We start from the raw sequence: 21,718 nt of genomic DNA, 5'->3' as shown, positions 1-21,718 counted from the left end.
AACTAATAGGTGCTTTTCATGTATGCTTGGAATAAAAGGCAGCACACTTCACACAAGGCTCAGGGTCTCCCTCTCCTTACGTGATGGGTGTATGTTAAGGTCTGAACCATTACTAAATGACCTGGATAAGAGATTAGAGGAAGACATAAATGCTGCCATAAATCACTGATTCCCTCTTGCATGCAGGCTGGGCTCCCTCTAGCAGGTCTGTGTGTGATTTATTTATCTATTTTTTTAAAAGTGTGCTTAAATCTCTTCATTTGCTTCTTATTCTATAGAAGTAAAACATAAGTATACAAAGTTTTTTGATGTTATGATTGTGTTAATTTTTATTTTTTCACACTCCAGAAAAATAGAAATCCTTTAAAAAGATAAAGGATGAACACTGAACTGTACATTTTTAAATAACGCCGGCCCCTGTGCGGTAAATATACCACGCCCCAGCGTCTTTAATCTCCTTATATAGGGTCATGGTGTGCTTGCTCCATGCTGTCATTAGCCATAGGGCGGCAGGGGGTTCCCCTGATGCATTCAGTGTTTTATCAGTACATGATCTATTAAAACATGCCCATGTTGCAGGTCACTGTCTGATTTTGACATTATGGTCAGATTAAAGTGTGAAGCATAATCACTTCAGTTAAGTCACCGCGAGTGATGCACTAATCCTAGTTTAGCCCCAAAAGAACCGATAATATCTTGGCCTGGCACAGTTTCACCTTGTCCCAAAGCTACAGAGCTGGCAGCCGTCTTACACGGGACCAGTTTGACCAAAATAGCAGCGAATGGCTAACAGATAAAAGATAAATATGTTTAAAATGTGTGTGTGTGGGGGGGGTTACACATCACAGTTTATTTAAGGAAAACTCAAGGTTCAGATTCTAATCTTATTCACAGAGGAATTCACACCAATCAGATTACTGCAGCCAGTAGGAAACATTAGACAAGAAGTCTTTACATAGAGCTTAAGTGTAAGACTAAATAAAAAAAAAAAAATGCTGTTTGCAATTCAAGGTCTTTTTGTATAAAAACACTTCACTCATGCAACAATGACGGATTTCTGTTAAAACGCACTGAGAACATCATCATTTCCAGAAATCCTTTTAGTTGTTGAGAATACGTTGTCAGGAATCACTTTGCTCTTGTGTTTGTTGTCAGTTATCCACTTTAAAGTCATTCCAAGTTGCTGCGAGTGACAGCAAGTGCTGCTTTTGTTAAAAAGGTGTGTTTTAATAATGCACGTCTTGTAAACAAAGGATTGTTGGTGCATTTGTTGGCTTTAGATTTGACTGGGACTTCTATGTAACTGTTGCAAAAGAACCTGATTTGATCTGTGATGAGTCAGTCTGGTGGGGTATGGTCTTGCATCAAAACATTTTCAATTACCTTATATTTCTGGGAAAAATTAAATAAATAAAAAAGGAAGACATTTTATCATACTGTGAAGACACTGCCACCTGCTGGCTGAGGGTGGAAGTAACCTAAAGTAAATGAAGTTTAACACCTTTAACTTTTTAACCCAAGCGTTAGGGAAAATAGAAACAAGTCATTTTAATGTTATAAAACCTTTCCTGATGATTTGTCTCACGCAAATGAATTCCTTTCACAAAGGAAGCCTGTCTTTTTTTTTTTTAGTTTCAAATTTTTCAAAAGGCTGTAATGAAATCTCTAATAATGAACACATGGGAGAGGGCTGCCACGACACTCGTTTCAGACATGATTTCCGCAGAGAATATGACAAATCAGAGAGGCAGACTTTAAACAGAGGCCTTGTTGTTTAGAGGGGCGTTCATCATTTCTGATGCTTTCCGCAGCTGCTGTCTGTTCCTCCTCTGGCCAAGAGCACTCAGCTTCTTGTTGCTGAAACCAGCTCGGCAGTGAGCAGAGATCATCTTACAGTACACATCGTATTATTTTAGTGCCAGTTCCAGCGTTGTTAAAGAAATGGTTAAAAGGAATAATAAAGGCAAAATGAAATCAGCAAATGCACATGCGGCTCACTGATGTTCAGAAATTTCTCTTTGACTTTTGAAATAAGTCCAAGTTATTTTTTGTTTAATGACCAAACAATTGAATATATATTGTTTTGTCTTGTGTATATATATCATTTAGAACAGAAGTGTCAAGTATTCACATTCAGTAAGCACTTCTCTCATACCCCAGTTTGTTGCTTCAAAAGTAAATAAGATTAACAGGCTGGTTTCTCTTTATGCGTCTTACTGTACTGCTATCTCTATCTTCCTGTTGAAGTGACACGTTTTTAAGTTTAATGATCCTAATCTGACTGGTAATTCCAACATTGCCTGTGTAACAGTTTCTTTCTGTTGCTTTCATTCCATAAACACACACCCTGAGCTCTCTGTCCCAGGCTCATCATCTATCAAAACATGTCTGTCTCTCATGTCGCTGATCTCATTTCTGATGAAACAGTCTGTTGTTTAATAACCAGCTGTGCTCCCTGGAGGAAAATATTCATTGCTTTACTCCCTAAAAAAAGGGAATTTGTTATTAGAAAGCTAAAAGAAATCTGCATTATATGAAGTTTTGCTGTGCTCCCTGTTCTCAAATCCTGAATGCAGATAACTGCTAAAATATACTACAGTACATGTGTTGGTTTATTAAAACTGGAGGAAAAACTCCCCGGTACAAGTGTTGAGACAGTTTCGTTAAACTCAGTCAAAAGATTTGTATTTTATTTTTAATTTTTCCCCCCTGTGACAGGACGCCAAGAAAAAATATGACAAAGAGACGGAGAAGTATTGTGCAGTACTGGAAAAGCACCTTAGCCTCTCAGCAAAGAAGAAAGAGGCACATCTACTTGAGGTAAGATGCCGTGTCTGAGTTTAGACCTTGCTGGTTTCTCTGAGCGAGCAGGTTTTACGTGTAACCCTTGATTATCGGTGTGTCAGTTTCCTTAATTTCCTTCTCTGTTGTAGGCGGACAACCAGGTAGATAACGTGAGGCAGCATTTCTACGAGGTTTCTTTGGAATACGTCTTCAAGGTGCAGGAAGTCCAAGAGAGGAAGATGTTTGACTTTGTGGAGCCTGTAAGATGCTACTAAAAAAAGTTCTTCTTCTTCTTTAAAGATGTTGCACACAAACTTTCTTTTTGTAGCAGTGATTTGTGTTATAGTCACACTTTAAGATAACCAAGCACATTAGCTACTCAGTGCTAACTTTTGTTGAGGTATTCCCTGTTTTCCCTTACTTCTTCTAAATTGTCAACCTCTTGCTCAGTCTTCCTGTTATGTTTTCTTTCCTCCACTCAGACACGTGCATTCATTTTTTCTGATGTACATTTTCCCCTATCCCCGTGTTGTTCATCTTTTTTAAATCTTTACCTTCATTCTGTTTTTTTTTCCTTCTTCCTGTAGCTGTTGGCATTTCTTCAAGGCCTTTTCACCTACTATCACCATGGCTACGAGTTGGCAAAGGACTTTAATCACTTCAAGACCGACCTCACCATCAGCATACAGAATGTAAGATCAAGTACACACACCACACACACATACAGTAGTGTATCAATGGGGCATTATATCATTTTTTGAAGACTTTCTCTAGTCTTAACCATATTTACTACTTGTCTAACCATAATCTTAACCATGACCCAAATTGACCTTAAAATCACCTGATGAGTACTTCCTGTTATTTCTCCTATAAGGAAAACATGTCTCCACAGTGCAAACAGCAGATACATGTAACTAACCTGTTTGTTGCCACTTGGTTTTCCAAAGAAAATTGTTTCTATGTTAATGACCCCACAGCTAATTTAATTTATTACAACAGAAAGCACTTTTTTGATGAGTTAATGGCTTTATGTAGTATATAAAAGTATTTATTTAGCATTATATGGTCCAGTTAGAATAAACCTGATGAATAATGCAGGATCACCCTTACTTGTGATGTGTGTTTTTAACCCAAAGATTCTCAACTTGCAGCTTTAAAATAGGCCTTCAAAACTTGTTCATTCTGCAACATATAAGGCTTGTTATGTACTTTCCCATCTACAAGTTGAATTTCTGAGGAAAAATCTGCACCCCTGTGTGCTTTTGTTGGCAGACGAGGAACCGTTTTGAGAGCACGCGGTCGGAGGTTGAGAGTTTGATGAGGAAGATGAAGGAGAATCCACATGAACACAAGAGTGTCAGCCAGCACACGATGGAGGGCTACCTGTATGTGCAGGAAAAGCGTAAGTAAGCCACATACAACAGTGAACGAGTGTGTGTGTGTGTGTGTGTAACGAGGTATAGTGTGTGGATGTTAGTGGCATCTTGTTTGGCTCACACGGTGTCAGAGCAGCAGAACAAACAAGCCATAATGAACCAATGGTTGACAAACTCAAGTCTGATCTGTTGGAGACGTGACAGCAGCTCTGTCCACGTGCGGTAGCCATGGTAACACTAAAGCACTAAAAGAGGTCTGACCAGGACTCGTCCTTTTCTTTTTCTTTTTTTTTTGGTTCTTGTTGTTTTGACCCTGTCTCCAATTCACCCATTTTCTTTTTTTCTCTTCTCCTTTCTTGTGTTTTTGTTTTTTTACCACTCTTCATCTCTATGTTTTCTATCTATCTTTAGGCTCATTTGTATCTACTTGGGTGAAGTACTACTGTACATACTACCGTGAGTCCAAGAAAGTCACCATGGTCCTGTTTGACCCTAAGTCTGGAGGTAAAACGGTGAGTAGCCTGTGCTGTTAAAATATACAGATAAAATCACAAGTTCACTAACAAAATCCAGGTTTGGACTTGTATGGGAGAAAAAAAAAGTACACATTCAGGTTCACTTCACAAGCGCCCTCATATACAGGCGCTCATGCAGGCATTCATGCAAATGTGCTTCGTCCCAGTGTGGATAAGCACAACTTGGTGTGTGTTTTTATTTAGTTATTTTTTTATTATTCCCCATGCCCGTACCACTGTTTTCAGCAATCAGCTCAAAAAGCTGTGCGTTTTCATTCGGTCGCACAGTCACAGAGCGAGATACTGGTTTTACGAGCAAGTGCTAACGACTTCTTCCACGTCACCCTTAATAGGTGAGAGTGCAGTGTGGGTGAATAATGTTCTGAGTAAGCAGCAGTAAGCAGAAAATGTTGTCTCCAGCTGTTTTCTCAGAGACCTATCTCTGATCGCCCTCCACCTACAAACCGATTAAGCCAGAGCTGATATGAGCCCGAAGTGCAGCTCAGTTCTGAGAAAGTTGCCACAGTTTCATTTTGAGTAACTGAAGGAAACTTGGAAACATTAAAAGTCACAGAAAACCCTTTGGCTTTAACACAAAGCTCTGAAATCCAAAATAGCAAATAAATAGTAGGTGGACTGCACTGAAAGAAAAAAAAAAGCACTCACTAATGACATCAAACCTGGCCCATCTGCGCTTTGCTTTAGAGTATGGCAATAAAACCTGTACTTTGAATTGGTATGACACCAGAGTGTGTAGCCATCTGTAGATTGTGAGTTATCACACTCATCTACCCATCCATTTTCTTCCCCGTCTGTGGCCATTTTAGAATCATCAATAAAACTAAGTACTAGTTACTACTACTACTGCTAAGTTAGGCTGTGGGAAGAAGCAGGAGCATCTGGAGAGAACCAGCATAGGCACACAAAGAATCCATGAAGGCCCCAGCAGGCTTGCAGATTCAAAACCAGTATACCAGTATACCTAACCCTAACAATTGTTACTACCTTTGAAAAGAAGTGATGTCACCATAGCATAAATTGTATAATATTGTTGCTACAGGTAGCAACATTGTCTGTCTGTGTTTTCTTTACTTATAAGAAAACCAAGCTTTTGAAAAGCTAACAAGCTGAGTGTCTCATGGATAATGTGTGAAATGGAAATAATATTGCTGTAATCCTTTATATTGGTTATAAAACTGCCAGATGGCACTCCCCGCACATCAGTTTATAGTGTCTATTTCTTCATATTGTTCTTTTTAAAGCACATATGATTCATTGCTCAGTTCAAACAGCAAGTCTTACTTCTAAAATGGAAGTCAAGGCAAATTTAAAATGCTAAATCTTCAGTTTTACTCCAACGTATGATATATTTCAACCAGTGATTCATTTCTAATAATAATAACTATATGCTACATACTGGGGTTTTTTTTTTTTTTGTTTGTTTGTTTGTTTTTCTGCCCTTGCCTCTGTATAATACGCCTTATCGGACAAGCCTTGGAGCACAGAATAAACTGCTATTTAGGTCTTCTGTTTGCGACGGGCAGCCAATTAGAAAAAAGTCGGCTTAAAGAGAGGAGGAAGGGAGCTAAATGTGCTCCTTTCAGACAGGATATATTGACGACCTGCACCAAGACTCCATATGGGAAAAGTACAGAATATTTTAATCAGTGAATCTTGCAGAGCTAGTCTTAGTATGGAGCTGAAAATTACCGTCCTGGCTATTAAATTCCACTCAAACAGTATGGTTGCATTATGATGTCTTAAATGCTCTTCATGTGTTATTGATGTACTACATTGCTTCTTGCTTTTGCTGTGTCAGGGAGAGGAAGAGAGCTTTATTCTCAAGTCGTGCACCAGAAGGAAGACGGACTCGATAGAAAAGCGGTTCTGTTTCGATGTGGAGGCTGTGGACAGGTTAGTGAATATTCACCCAGCTTTCTTTTCACCGGGTTTTACTTTATGTGTCATCGATATGAAAGATTTGGTTAAATGTGGTTCAGTCCCAGCTCATAATCTCAGGATTAGCATGGGCTTTTTTTCCTTTTTTTTCTCCCTTTTTTTTTAAAGCAGGATGTAATTACAGCGAACCAACACATGAGGGCACTGCACAGTTGGTGTGAGCTTGAAGATTGAGGCTCTTTTTCCTGTCTGACTCAGCCCTCTGTGGCATTTCCCTTCTTAAACCGCCTCCACTGTTCCTGTCCACTCACACACAACTTCAGCTATCCTCTATCACACCCTGCCTATCTGTTAACCATCCATCTTTAGGCTTAACTCAGGTCCTTTAGGAACACAAAGCAGTCTCACTCTTAAGCGGGACAGATTGCTGTGGTACAGTAACTCATGCTCCGTGAAGCAGGTTTATTTTAGAGAGCCAGCTCTAAAACATAAATCTTCAAATTGATCAAAACAGTCTGATCACTGCATACACAGACTCGTTCCTGCAGGATCCTGATGGGGGGGAAATGTAGCAAATTATCAAGAGCAATAGAGACGGCATAAATCATTTGTTTGGCATTATAGACAAGTTTTGTTTTTTTTAACAGAGCTTTTAACACAAGGAGGGGGCGTTTATAACACAAAGGGAAGAGTGGCTACACTGACAGAGTTACAGACTGCGTCAGTGCTTATTCATTCTTCTTCCGTCACAGTGACTCGGAATAAGAGGAGGGAACGGTGATCATCTCTGTGATGAGTTTCCCATGCAAACACAGAATTTAAAGCAGCACAAAATAAAAACAAAGGCCAGTAAAATTGCACACAAAACGAAAAGTATGAAGAAGACGGTAATAGGAGCAATACATTACATATTCTCTATGCAAAATACAAAATCATGGAATTAACAGAGCCGGCTTTGTTATCAAGGATTTTTACGATTTTCAGGCTTTATAACCGCCGAAGAGCTGGTCTCAGTTTAAATCATGAGTACGTGCGCATCACACGTTGCCTGTGTGGATGATTTTTCGCTGCTTAGCCTAATGAATTCTTGTTAGATGCTGAATTTTCATGCTGTATTCGTCATCTTTTTGTTATCCTTTTAAGGGGAAAAATCTGATCGGAGCTGCTGATCATGTGATTTACTGGAACACAGTAGTATAGTCATAGCTCTGGCACCCATAAATGAATATGTTTTGCTATAAAAAGGACAAGATTGGCATTTATCTAAGAATGGGCACATCTATTAAGTAGTTTTTAGTTAGAACATATAACTACTTAGTTGAAAACCTTCATAAGAATTTCTTTAGTTGATAAACTTTTTATTTAAATACAATGATTTTATTACAGTTGTGGTTCGATTTATAGGTGCCCCTTGTTGCACCAGTTATCGACATGTTTGTCTTTGTGTGTATTTGTTGAGTATTATTATTTGATGATCTAACACCTAATGTTTGCAACTCACCTGTATGTTTGATAAGCTTATGTGCCTTTCCTGTTATTGCTTGTGTGCGAAGGCCGGGAGTGATCACCATGCAGGCTCTGTCGGAAGAAGACCGTAGATTGTGGATGGAGGCCATGGATGGGAGAGAACCGGTAGGTTGCCATGGTTACCAGTTTGTTCTCATGTGACACAGCCAAACAGGAGAGTGAGGCCGAGACAGAAAAGGGGATGGGATGAGAGCTAAACAAACCACGAGGTGTAATTGGAAAACTGTTGGCTCAAATTCTGCGTCTTTTCCTCAGCACATGCTGTCCACGTCTGGTCACATTTAGAGAGACACAACATAAGTCTGAGAGGGATAATTTGGTCTTTATGCTCCACAACAATCAACACATCAGCTTTCTGCCAACCAACTTCCTCAGCACTTGGTTTATACCTCCTCGGTGTACAGCATTTTTGCTCTTTGGCTGGAAGTCTATTTTAACGCTCTTATTCAGATGTGTTCTTGTTCCAACACCTCTCTCATGTCTGCATTCAAGTGTGCAAAGGTAATCCACATTCAGGAGCTCACCACAAGTTGGAACACGCGGTTGCAGAGTTCAGGGGAACGGTCATAAAATAAAAAAATGCTGGCGATCTTGTTCTCTGGCTCCTACTTCTCGTCATTACAAGCTTGCCACAGATCATGACTGTGAAATACCAGCAGCAGACAAAAGGATGGATCTGAGCATTAGAGTCATAGCTACTGTATTTTCTATATAATGTGACTTTTGATAGAAATAATAAGTGGATATTCCCTAAAGAACCCTGACTATATGCTTGCATAACTAGATTTATCTATATTTATATTTATATTATAGCATGTGAAACACTGGTAATGTACTTACGTTTGCTTCCCTAATTAAGCATAACTGTGAAGTGTTCTGTTCTTTATTTCTGCAGGTGTACAACCTCAATAAAGATAACCAGAGTGAAGGCAGTAAGTGTCTTTAATTTATTTGGATTGAGTTGATTATCGTTGCCATCTTCAATTAATATATAAGACCTAATAATACTTGTGCCTAAAAAAGTGCCAACAAACTTTTAGGTTGGAACACTGTGTTTTTAGTGATGTTAAAACAAATCGGTAGTTGGCTCAGATTCATTCTTGTCGCTTCCCGCTCCATCAGTGGCCCAGCTGGATGTCATTGGGTTCAACGTGATGAAAAAATTCATCTATGCGGTGGAAACGCGAGGTACAGTGTCAACCCACGTTATTTCCTTTGTTTTTGTTTTTAAATGCTCTGTAAATCTTTTTGCTTCTTTGCTGTGATACACTGTATTTTTTTATCCAATAAACTTTATCGTCTGCTGTATCCAAATCATTGACAATAGTTTCAATAAATATCAGAAGATAATACTGTTTGTGGACTGTTTGTTTACAGTCTTCTCGTGAATATTTTTACTGCATTCAGTGTTGCAGTCACCGTAAAGCTCTCAATGCTGCCATGCGTTTTTAAGGGTTTATCTCAGTAGAACTGAAGTTTTTCTCAGTTCATTTGATACTAAATAGAATTTTTAGGAATATTATTTCTCTCTCTTTTTTTTAAATATTTGCACCAAAATCATTGCAAATAATCTAAAAAAATAAATGAATATTTTTTATAATGCAGAACATTGGTTTGCATGAATTGAAATTCTGTTCAGGAGTTATGAGTGCGATTTAAACCTTCCTGATGTGTCTGGACATCGCTCCCTACAGATCTACAATATCAATACCTCTTTTTATCTGTTGCACTAAGAGCACCCATTTCTGGTCACTCTGTACCTTTTCATTGCTTTGTCAGGTGGTTTTGTATTTAGCTTATATATGAAGGTAACCTTGGATTTCTTAGCTGGGACAGGTTTGCAATGGGACAGATAAAGATTAAACACATTAAATTTATATGAGTTTCATGCTGATGCCAAAAAAGTGCATCAAAGCACAACAATGTGGTGCCTTTTTTTCTGTTCATGCCTTATTTGGCACGATTTTAAATTGGTGAGAGGAAGACACATCATAGTACATTAATAACACTTTAACACATACAGAAGAGCATCTAAAGCATTTATCAAAGTAGAGGAACTAAAGTTTCGCTGGTAAAAATCCCCTTGCTGAAATCTCCACGTGCTTGCTTGAGGGAGAATTTTGTAGTATCATAAAGTCCTGATCTTATCATATCAGTTACAGATGATCTCTTGTCTCCTCCTTCAGGTATCGATGAACAGGGCTTATACAGAATCGCTGGCGTCAACTCCAAAATACAAAAACTACTGAGCTTGGCTATGGGTAAACACTGAAGCACATGAATAAAAAGCACATGTTTAAATTGTATCAAAACAGTAACTAAAATATCTTTTTAAAAAATTGATCTCTTTTGTTTCTTTCTTTTTCTCTTCATATTTTTGTCCATCAGATCCAAAGACGTGTGCTGACGTAGAGCTGGAAAGCCCAGAGTGGGAGATTAAAACAATAACTAGTGCTATCAAGCACTATCTCAGGTTTGTGCGAAAACTCTTACATAAATGCAAACTCACAGTGATTTCATTTGTTCTTCTACTAAGAATTATTGGCAAAAAATAATTCTTCCAGTGTTCACCGAGCATGAGTGCATTTTAACCTCCGTGACCGTGATGAATGAATTAAATGTGCTTTTTGTGTCTTGGAATTATTCCTCTTATTCTAAATTATAGCACTTTTCTGCACTTATCACATAATAACTTGTTAAAAAGACCTCTGGCCTGAATATATTTTGCTTGATTTTGCTGTCATTTCTATCATTTGTGGTCTGTTTTTCTTTATTTTATATATGTTATTTACTCAGAGTTAATGCTGTGTCAAAACTGCCCGATATTCTGGTCATTATATTGCACGTTATAGTTAAATTACTTCCTCTGGTGCGGTGCAACAATAAGAGAAGGATTGTGATTGTGGGAAGCCAGAGATGAGCAGCTGAAATGGAAAGAAAATGTAAGGAAGGAATGAGAGTAGCAGAGGTGTTCATGCTGTGCTCAATCTGCTGTAGCTAAATGAATCTATGCTGTTCACAACACAAATCCACAGGCATACAAAGATTCGTATTCATTCGGTTGCCCGCAAGCACTTCGCCGGTACATAAACAGACAGATTTATAGAAACACCTGCTGTCAATTCTCTCGTACATACACCCATTTACACCATCAAGACCTCAAGTCAGGCCTCATTGAAGACCAGCAGGTGCCATTATTCACATCAGGCAGTAGGAGAAAGCTCATGTCAAGCTGGTGTGTAGAGAGAAAATATCAGAAGGTGAAGAAAATAGAAAAAGATAAATTGAAGAAAAAATGTCCCAACTAAACACCTAGGAATTATTTTGGTCTAAGCTACTAGATAGCAGTCTCCACTATCATAAAAAGAAGGAGTATCTTTTGTAAGAATAGTCTTTCCTTCCTCAAGTAGAGTTCCAGACTTCTAGAATGACTGCCAAGGCAGATTAGAGCTGTTCTGGCTGCACATGGTGGTCCAATACCATACTAAGACACTTCATCCTGGTGTTTCCTTTAATTTCTCTCCAAACTGTAGTGAGATGAGTGCTCGTACAGAACTCTTCAGATTTATTGGTTTTTCCAGAGAAGCCAATCCTAAGCTCTTGTTCCATTTTCCTTGCTGATAATCTTCTCCTGACATCTTATGTTTCCAGAATGCTACCTGCACCTCTCATGACATACCAGTACCAGAGGAGCTTTATAAAAGCTGCCAGTGAGTAGTTTCCTTTTGCCTCCTGATATCTCGTTTTCTTCACAAAATGTCTGTTCAAGCTGTTTAAGTTGTTTAAAGCCAACCTTGATATTAAATAGTGCAGACTTCTCTTCAAGGCTACCTTGGATAAAAATCGACTAGACAATGCTTAAATAGCTTTTGTTTGTTTTTAAATTAAGCTAATCCTGTTGATTCATTTCAGTTTATAAATGGTTGATTGGAGTTGGTGAAATTTTGCATTATGTTGGTTCTGAGAATAAAAAGTCTTGCACAAACACAAAAACAAACAATGACACTGTGTTGGGGGAATGACCCAGATTCGGATCCTGCTCCATGCCAACTTTTCAACAGGCTAAAACTCACAGCTGTGCCAGTGTGAAAGCTGCCTCTAACTATGTAAAAGAGAAATGAAAATTCAGATTCAGAGAGTCAGATTTTACAGGAGACTCAAAAATCCAGGAAGTATTCCTCCTGGGTGTTAAACACTGATTATCTACATCAGGATTCCCTAGAAGGTGAGACCTGCAGCTTCTTATTTGAACTTGTTAAATTGCAGCGTGGCTGTTATCTCACAGTTAGAGAGTCTTACAAATAAGTGTTTTCTAACTAAATGTTGTGCACACGGTTTGTTGGCTTTGCTGCCGATGGTGCGTCTGCTGTGATGGGCTGATTGGAGCAGCAGCCACACTCCGCTGTCCATTGTGGCGCAATGCACATTGCAGAACACGTTGCAGAGCCGAGAATTATGAAACAGAGTTTCATAAATACTCTGAAACTCTGCTTTTAATGTCAGTACTAGAGATGGACCGATCCGATATTACGTATCGGTATCGGTCCGATACTGACCTAAATTACTGGATCGGATATCGGAGAAAAATAAAAAATTTAATCCGATCCATTAAATATCACGAAAGCACCTCACAAAACTTGCAACACGCCGTAACTCACCTCAGAACGTTAGCATGTCGGAGCAGTATGCATCAGGTGATAGAGCGGCTGTGGCATGCGGGACCTGTCGGTGGTCTGGATAGCATTTGGAGCTTCGCTAGCAACCCGGCATTTCATCTCCGACAAAGTTATCCCCGAGAGAAGTAAAGCAAGTGTGTAAGTCCATCTCTGAATGTTTGTAAAGCATTCCTGCGTTAAGCTTACCAAACGATATATGGAGCGACTGCTTCTTCTGGCTGCTACTTCAATCATGAAACTGCTTAACGATCAGCTGATCGGCTTTTCTGTCGCGAGTCCGTCTCTCTGGTTTGTTTTTGGCCCACTTTGCACCAGAAAGAGGAAACCAGCGGCTGAACAACAGCAGCACGTTTAAGCTTGATCAGCTGTTGTTAGAATTTATTTATTATTACTTTCTACTCCAGGATCTTTTTCTACGTAGCTGACGGCTGGTAACTGTGCAGGGGCGGATCTAGCAAAGTTTAGCCAGGGGGGCCGATAGGGCATGAACAGGGAAAAGGGGGCACAAAGACATACTTTTCTTTCTTATTCTCATTTAAAATGTCTAGCTTTTAATAAATAATTATCCGAATCTTACACCCAAAGTTTTAATTTGATGTAAAATGAATAGAAGTCCATTACTGTATATAGTGACTATTAAGTCTAATATATATACCCTAGTAAGCTATAGTACTTTTTCCTTTGGGAAGGTACCATCTGTGCAGTCTGCAATTTTGTTGAAGAAAGATGTTGAATCTATTTAATATTTCTTGAAAAATAATTGATTTCTGTGCATTTTTTTTCACACTGCATCAAATTAAGGTTGATTACGTTGATTAAGCATCATGAGGTGGAGCGTGAGGGGTGGTTCCCTATTTTTTATTTATTTATTTTTGTTGTTGCTGGGAGTTGGAACCCTATTAGTTAGGTTGCTTAATATTTACGCTAAGTACTCTTTAAAATACCAGAATAGGGAGGATGGTGTAGGTTTAAGTTTATTAGATTGATCAGTATTGCTGAACTATGAAATATTTTTTTTTTTGCATATAGGTATAACAGAATAGCTTTAGTGTAGTTGTTGTTTTAAACTTGAGTATGAACTTATACAAAATGCAGCAAGATATTTAAAAAAAAACAGTTTTGTTGATTAAAAAACATTATATCGGATTCATATCGGTATCGGCAGATATCCAAATTTATGATATCGGTATCGGTATCGGACATAAAAAAGTGGTATCGTGCCATCTCTAGTCAGTACATTAACATGGTGCCTCCTTTCCTGTATGCAGATTTCCAGATGTGGTAAAAGAGGGCGATGTCCTGTAGACCACGCTTCCCAGGGAGGCAGAAAAAAAAATCTGTCTTGAAATTAGACCACTGTCTTTAGAATAGTTAAATAGCATAGCTGGGCAAATGGTTATTTGTATCGCTGGATATGATCAGCTGTGTTTAAAGAGGAAAATAGGCTAAACGTCCTAAATTTGGTTAGTTGAAATTCATAATTATTCTATTATCACATTGACAGCAGTAATAACAGTTCACCAGGCCTCAGAGTATCTAGAACTACTCTGGTTTCTGAATTACTATCATAGAGATGTTCTATTTCCACAAATCCTTTGCTGGTAGAATATTTAATATGCTCCCATATGTTTATAAGTAGTTCAAAGTTTATGGTTGCTGTTTATTTTCCCTTCTTCTTTAGTAGAATTAGGAGAGTGACAATATATTCACTGAAAAACTCTCTTTATTCTCTAAATAAGGTGTTTTATGGTGTTCCTGTCTTGTTAGACGGTTTTTAATTAAACAGTTTATATACATACATAGCGGGGAACTGGTAACTCTGTCTATCCGGTGCGGGTTATACAATATTATAAGAAGCCTGGAGAGCTTATCAGAAACGGACAGCCAATTAAAGGTTTACTGTTTTGAATTTCAGTGGATCACATAGCAGCTGCAAAATGCTCCTTTTTGGTAACTGCACCTGATGGGTGTGGTTTGAGTCAGGAAACATATTTTATTAAAAGAAAAAAACCCTCAGCTGCCTGGAAGATTGCCTGAACTCTCCAACAGCCATGGCAATCATTTCAGTGTATTAGATTCTTGTCATGAGGCTGCTAGGCTACAAAATAAACTTTTGCAAGCACCAACTGATTTAGAACATGAAATGGAGACTTTGCATGAACCCCTCCTTTGCTAAATCTGTTCATTTGGATTTCCTTGTTTTTCTGTTTAACCATAGTTTAGCTTGCTTGGGTCGATTAACCATGGTTATCCATGTAGCTGCTTCCTATTTTTTAATGAATATTCGACACAGACAAAGTAGATTAGTACAATTCTAGTGTTGGAGGATGCTTTAGTGATTTGTTTTCTTTGTTTGGCAGTAGCTAATCGTATAGGATGCCAAGCTGACATAGGAAGGAAGTCCAGGAAACGACTGTCTGTTTCTGGCCACGGTACCAAGACAGGCTCTGCAGTGAATCCAATGAAGATTGTTTTTTATGAGTGTATTAAGAGAAAGGAAAAGAGGATGGCAGATAAGTCTACCAAGATAGCTCGGTTGAAAACAAGGCGGACCACCCATGTGATAATGGATGCGATTATGGTTTTTTAGTAATCATTAAAAAATACTTGTGTTTGTGAAGTTGCTGTATAAGTTTACAGTTGTGTGCCTAACCTGACCTCTTTTCCGCGACACTCATTAGTTTGGTTGACGTCATAAATTTCTTTCAGAATGCATATGTGCAAGAAGGCGCCTCTGTCTGTGTGACTTAGCTTTCGAATTTTTTTCCAAGGTGGAATTCTGCCGAAGCAGCAGGGTGTTTTTTAAAGACAGCGTCCTCATTTGAACTCTCTCTTTTAGGTCCTCCCTTTTTTTCTCTCCTCTCTTTTACATGTATTCACCAACTCCGCCCACAAGATCTGATATTGCATCGTGCTCTTCCTCCTTCTCAAATTTCACGAGAGACAGAATAGAAAAGAAAGTATAAAGTGTATGAAGAAAATGCTCTGACTCTGTCCATCTTGTGTCTAATATTTATGTACATCACCAGAATTCCTTCCAATTGGGCTTTATTTCTCACTCCTACTAGGAGGAGTGATATTTTGTAAGGCATCTACAAAGATCTACCAAACGTTATTCACTTGCATTACTTAATGCAGTCCATAAGAAAGACCTGAGATGAGCCTCATCTCCGTGACACGTAAATCAAAGTCTTCTTTTTTTAAGAAGCCAATTTAACAAGTACTGTTTCTTCCTGTTTAGCAAGTACTAATTGACATTAATCTTCTAAAGCACAATTATGCATGATAGACGGAGTTGTTTGCCGCCTTTTCTACAAAAGTGTCAGATAATCTTAAAGCTGAATAGGCAAATTTCTGGAAAATAATAGGTCAGGAAATACCCTGATCTGTAGATTATAAACACATTATACTATGTTTGCAATATTTTTCTTCTATCCCTACATTTTCTATGATTTAATCCTTATTTTGGTACATTATGCGTGCCAGGATACATTAAACTTTAATTAAACATTAAAGTTGCGGGCCATGGAAGATGGTTTAAAAATCATCCTTCAGTTGTGACATCAGCAAACCACTTCATCAGTCACAGATGTACCAGATTTTTCTTAATTTATTTTTTTAATCACTATATCTAGTGAGATATTTCTCTATATTTAATCACTTACTCCTGTGTGAGTTCAGACATATTGGCCTGTTCACTCATTTTAAATGACTGACTCATCTGGCATCCTGGCTGAACAGCATTGTGTCCAGTGAACACCATAGCAGGATTAATGATTAGCCAGTCACCACCAGCATGGGCAAGACACACAGGCTGTTTATAAAGACATTCTGCAGACTAAACTGTTACATTGCTGCTAGCGGTGCATACACACTAGTAACTAGAGCAGTGTGTCTTTGTGGATATTTAGGGCAGATGAAGAGGTAAAACAGAAGAAAAGCTGGTAGTAGCAATATTTCTAAATCCCCAGTCTTGCTTCCAGTTTTAATGCTAGAGCTTAAAGTCTTTTCAAAATGTCAGTTAAATGTTTGAAACAACCGAATGACGATTGAAAACAAATGTTTGTGCCATTTGACATATTAACAATGGATTTGTTTTGGCTGCTGTACATAATCATCTTGATCCGTCGATGTAAGTAACTGCTTCCCTACGGTCTTAAAAGCACCCAAAACTCAACTTGCATCACATTAGCAGCTTCCTCAATAATGAGAAAACAGGTTATTGGTGAATCAAGTGTAATTTCCTTGTTTATCTCTCTCCTGGGATGCGGTTGATGTTGGCTGGATTCCTACTCTTATTAAATTCAGAAAGCATTTGATGGTGTCCTAAATCTACTCCGAATAAAATTAAAGGTCTTCAGTACTGTAAAACCGAATGTGTATTCGTACCGTGCTGTGACTACACATGTCTGGGCTGAGGTTTAAAGAAAAACAAAGTTTTGTTTTTTTGTCCTTTTGTGCATGTGTGTAAAGCCGTGGGCACCATAATAAGGAATGCTGATTTTTATTTTTTATTTTTTTTGTATATATGTGTGTCTGCTGGAGCCCAGCCCAGTTATGTAAGAAAATAATAAAAATTATGGTTGCCTGTGTATAAGATGCTCTGTCAGTTGTGGGAGCGTTGCCTGGCACTGACAGCTGGGGCCTGAAGGTTGATATAGTGTGAGTCTGCTGTCATCTCTTTATTGACTAGCCCCGCAGGCTTGAGTTATTATAGTTATTCATCAGCAACAGGCTGTTCTGCCCTGCTTGCCATGGAGCTTTTCCACTTTGTAACAGTATTAAACACACAGTGCCAATAAATACCCACATGCATCCTCAGCTCTGTCTCTGCATCTTGTGGAGATAAACGTTTTAATATGCGCTTCATAACTAGTTTGGCAATGGTACACAGAAACCCTGATTCCCTCTGAATATTTATCACCTACCTAACCTTGTTTATGACACTCAAGCCCATTGCATCAGTTGGTTTCCTAAATCAGCTGGACTATTTTTTTTTCTCACAAAAATGGCACAAACATGAGTTTATGGTGCGTTTTCATAGAACTGCAGGTTGATACTCATAGTGATTATATCACTCATAGTGATTATATAGAATGCCAAGATGGCATATGTGGGTCTGATTTTTAATTATTGTTGGAAAACAATGTGTTTACAAAAGAATATAAGCAGCTTAAGACTGTTAGGATGATAGTTGGTTGTAGCGACAGGAAAAAGGATGTGAAATATCTGTGTGACATCTAAGAACTCCAGCGAGTCTGGATGTTATTCAGACTTTTATTTTATTGAAATCTTGGGTATACTTGTTTAATTTCTGTGGCGTGTATTGGAATGACTGCTTTTTAGTGTCTACAACAAAAATAAAAAAGGCATCACGACTGCCTTGCATGGTTGCAAAATTACCTGTTTGATGGCTTTGTATGTGCTTGTTTGTGTCAATAAAGATATAATAATCAGCGACACACTTGAATCTCTCAAGTCTTAATATGTGTCTCTATCCAGAGATGGACAATCCAGAGGCTAGAGTAACAGAGGTCCACGCGCTAGTGCACCGGCTACCAGAGAAGAACAGACAGATGCTGGAGCTGCTGGTGAAGCACCTGGCCAAGTAAGTGGAAAAATTGCACACATGGGACAAGAGGTGTAACTGCATTATACGCTGTTCATTTCTAAAGCAGTTTAACACTGTGTAGTGTTATTAGCATTAGCGACTCCATTTAAATTGCTATAATGCTTCTTTGCTTAATTGCTGTCCAAAAGAATTAATGCTCAGCGTTGACCACATGCGCTAATGCTGTGTGTACTGAAAATAGAAACCCATCCGCTAACCACTAGGCGAAATCTATTTCTGGACTTGGGCCTTTAAAAAGAAAGACGAGCTAGTGGCCGGATGCAGGTATTTCTGTCAGTACCAAGAAGAGTTAATCAGACCTTATTCTCAGTGTCTAGTTTACAATTGGATTAAAAGTGGTTAAAAGGTTAAGAAATTGCACATATTTTTTTTTATGTAATGTAATTTTAAACTTTACTTGTTTCTGATGCCAATCCCGACTTTCCCAGCAAGATTAGCGCTCGACTTTAAGTTCACCCACCTAGTAAAACCCCTTGTCACAATTTAGACTTTTGCTTCAATGCTTTAGATGCTGCTGTACTGTACACATGCAGTGGTGCTTTGTATTGTACAGGTGAGAGAAATTGTGAATAAAACCCATTGTCTTTCTGCAGGTCACATTCTGCAAGTTGCTGTAACACATAAGCAGAGATAGCATGATACCGCTAGCTTAAGTCTACTTATTTCTCCAAAGCACCCAACTTGCTTTGTGTTTTCAGTGTAAACCCGCATCTAAGCCCCCATGGCTTTATCTGGCTTTTCTTCAACAGCAACAGCATGATACAATCTGTGGTAATGAGGACATAAGCCGCATTTAAACCACATGTAGGTGAACGCATTTGCAGAGAGTTCCGAGGACACGTTACCTGGGTTTAGTGGATTACAGCTGCCAATAGCTATTATCATCACAGGCTTATAGGTAGAGGCTGGATCACACTGTAGCTCAGCTCTCTGTGTCATTTTGTTCATGTATGATTTAAGATTTATTGCATTGTTCAGTGTATACAATGAGGTTTGTAATGGTTGAGATTTAATGAGAGCGTAAGTGTAAGCCAAATGTATTATTATGTCACAATCAGGTTTAACATATTCTCCCTCATTATGATTTTCCTGCTTTAATGCCATTTTTTTGGACTGCTTAGGCAATGTGCCGATCTATCTTGACTGAGCTCTTACATTTTATATGAGTTTCTTATTTTTTTTAATTTTTTTGTAACCTGTGTTGTTTGGCAGCTTTTGAAATCAGGATTGTGCTCTGAATGCAGTGAAAACACATTTGCTTTTCCTGTAAGCTCTATAAAGTCTCTGCAGGCTCCTCCTGTTCATTTGTTTCTGTTGTCTGTTTGTTTATTCATATATGTTAGTGTTACTTCTGTTATTATACACAGGAGAAAAAAAATAGGAGTTGCTTCTCCTGAAAATGGGTAAAATAAGTGAGGCTGTATATTTAGGTAATAATTATGTGAGTGATGCGTCATGTGAGACTTTGTTAATGTAAGAAAAAAACTGTCAGGAACTGTAGCTTCAAATCGTGTCAAGTTCCACGTTTCTAATTTGGATTTACTGTGTCGCCCTTTTCTTTGTGTAACCTTAATAGTGTGGCCAGTCACCATCAACAAAACCTCATGACCATTGCCAATCTGGGTGTAGTCTTTGGACCAACTCTGCTCCGCCCACAGGAGGAGACTGTTGCAGCCATCATGGACATTAAATTCCAGAACATTGTTGTGGAGATCCTCATAGAGCACCATGAGAGGGTAAGATGATGCATAACCTTAATGAGTAGCATAACTGCAGAGAGATTAAATGCACCCGTTACACAGACATTGTGTATTTATACAGACACATAGACAAACACACACAGCTCAAGTTGGCACTCCTCAGTCTTTTGACTTTCCCAGACTACTGCTGTATCTACTGGAATGTGTGAAAATATAGTAAAAGAAAGCAAAAATCTTTAACACGCTTGTCTCACCATAATGAAGAAGCATGTACAGTGTCACAGGCGATTAACACAGCCTGCAATAACAAACTAAAAAGCATATTTGAAAACTAATAGACTTATGTAATCGGTTCGAGGAAGGCGGAGGTAAAAAAAAATAATTACTGCCTGTGTTTATTTTTATCACGTCGTGGGGATTTTACTTTCCTGACTGTACTTAAAGTGGAAGGAAATTTCAGTAATGCCATGATCACTGCCACAAATCTCAGACTAGACCCAGCAATGTCCCCTGTTGTTAAATCTCTACATGTGTAATTACCCTCATTTAAAAGACGTTTCACACGCAGCTGCAAGCAGCTTTGTTGCAGTGTTCTGTAATTGCAATGGTTGAAGCTCTGCTGCAAAATAAAAAAAATCCAGGAACTAATATTCAGTGTAATGCTTCTGCTCACAAATGAATTAATGTCTGTCCTCAACGTAATGGGCAAGGGCGGTGAATTATTGTTTGCTTTTATATCACTGGAATCAAATTTAAATTTGCCAAAGCACTATTTACATATTTATGCACTGTGCTGTTTCTTAGTTTGTATTTAATTCTGATTGTCTTGTTTGTGCAGATATTCAGAGACATGCCGAATTCTTCTTTGTCCAACACGCAGCTGAAAACGCCCAGGAGGAGGAGCACAGACAGCAAAACTCCTTCCTGCAGCGAAAGGCCACTCACGCTTTTCCACACCCCGACACATTCCCACAAGGGTAAGCTGAAGGACATGACCTCATGCAAATGATTTATTTATTTATTTTAGGATTTCTTTATTTAATTTTTGGTTTTTTTAAAAGCATCTGTTTGTTTGCATTAAAACATAGACAACACAGGTATACCAAACAAACCGAACAACAAACAGAACAATTCCTAATCCTAATTCCTTCAGCCACCTATTAAAGGGAGGAAGTTTGTCAGACATGCAGGATTGCAGCGGAATTTTCCTTGCTAACAGCTTTGATAAGTAAACCTCATAATGATCTTTCGTACTCTTGAATAAAGCACCCAAAATAATGCTGTAAGGGGGGGCTCCCTATTAAAAGCCTTGGTGAAAAACAAAAAAAGTGACCCCTAAAGGTCAGTAATCTGTTACATTAAATAAGAATGCAAGGTTTTTACCTCTCAGCTGTAAAAGGCTGTTGGAGTATTTTCGTCACACCGCCAGGTGAGCGGAAGAACGGGTGGCTTTGACACCAGAGTTTGTGAATATGATAACCCAGGAACGATTCAACGTAGGATTTTCAAACTAATACCATAAGTGCATCTACTAAAAATCTCAGATGAGAGTGGTTGCCAGTTTTTCTAAATAGTTCAAACCATTTTTATGAAATGAGAAAGCCCCAAG

The 21,718-nt window shown here is 38.5% G+C and overlaps 1 protein-coding gene across 4 annotated transcripts in view; it reads left to right on the top strand.

Moving 5' to 3' along the window:
- LOC101480767 (rho GTPase-activating protein 26) overlaps positions 1-21,718 on the top strand; it is an 88,153-nt gene that overhangs the window by 46,651 nt on the left and 19,784 nt on the right. For 3 of the 4 annotated variants that reach the window (XM_076889335.1, XM_004550345.5, XM_004550343.6), the window contains exons 6-20: positions 2,719-2,820; positions 2,934-3,044; positions 3,372-3,476; positions 4,057-4,186; positions 4,572-4,672; positions 6,495-6,589; positions 8,128-8,206; positions 8,997-9,033; positions 9,224-9,289; positions 10,288-10,362; positions 10,490-10,574; positions 11,753-11,811; positions 18,280-18,385; positions 19,986-20,145; positions 20,948-21,086. In XM_076889335.1, coding sequence (XP_076745450.1) covers positions 2,719-2,820; positions 2,934-3,044; positions 3,372-3,476; positions 4,057-4,186; positions 4,572-4,672; positions 6,495-6,589; positions 8,128-8,206; positions 8,997-9,033; positions 9,224-9,289; positions 10,288-10,362; positions 10,490-10,574; positions 11,753-11,811; positions 18,280-18,385; positions 19,986-20,145; positions 20,948-21,086 — 1,450 coding nt within the window. The remainder of the gene's footprint in view (positions 1-2,718; positions 2,821-2,933; positions 3,045-3,371; positions 3,477-4,056; positions 4,187-4,571; positions 4,673-6,494; positions 6,590-8,127; positions 8,207-8,996; positions 9,034-9,223; positions 9,290-10,287; positions 10,363-10,489; positions 10,575-11,752; positions 11,812-18,279; positions 18,386-19,985; positions 20,146-20,947; positions 21,087-21,718) is intronic. The other variant, XM_004550344.6, reaches the window with a different exon arrangement.

The sequence above is a fragment of the Maylandia zebra genome, linkage group LG10 (assembly GCF_041146795.1).
Source record: "Maylandia zebra isolate NMK-2024a linkage group LG10, Mzebra_GT3a, whole genome shotgun sequence".
Lineage (NCBI taxonomy): Eukaryota > Metazoa > Chordata > Actinopteri > Cichliformes > Cichlidae > Maylandia > Maylandia zebra.
Note: the sequence above shows the minus strand (reverse complement) of the source record. Positions and strands in the feature narration are given on the sequence as shown.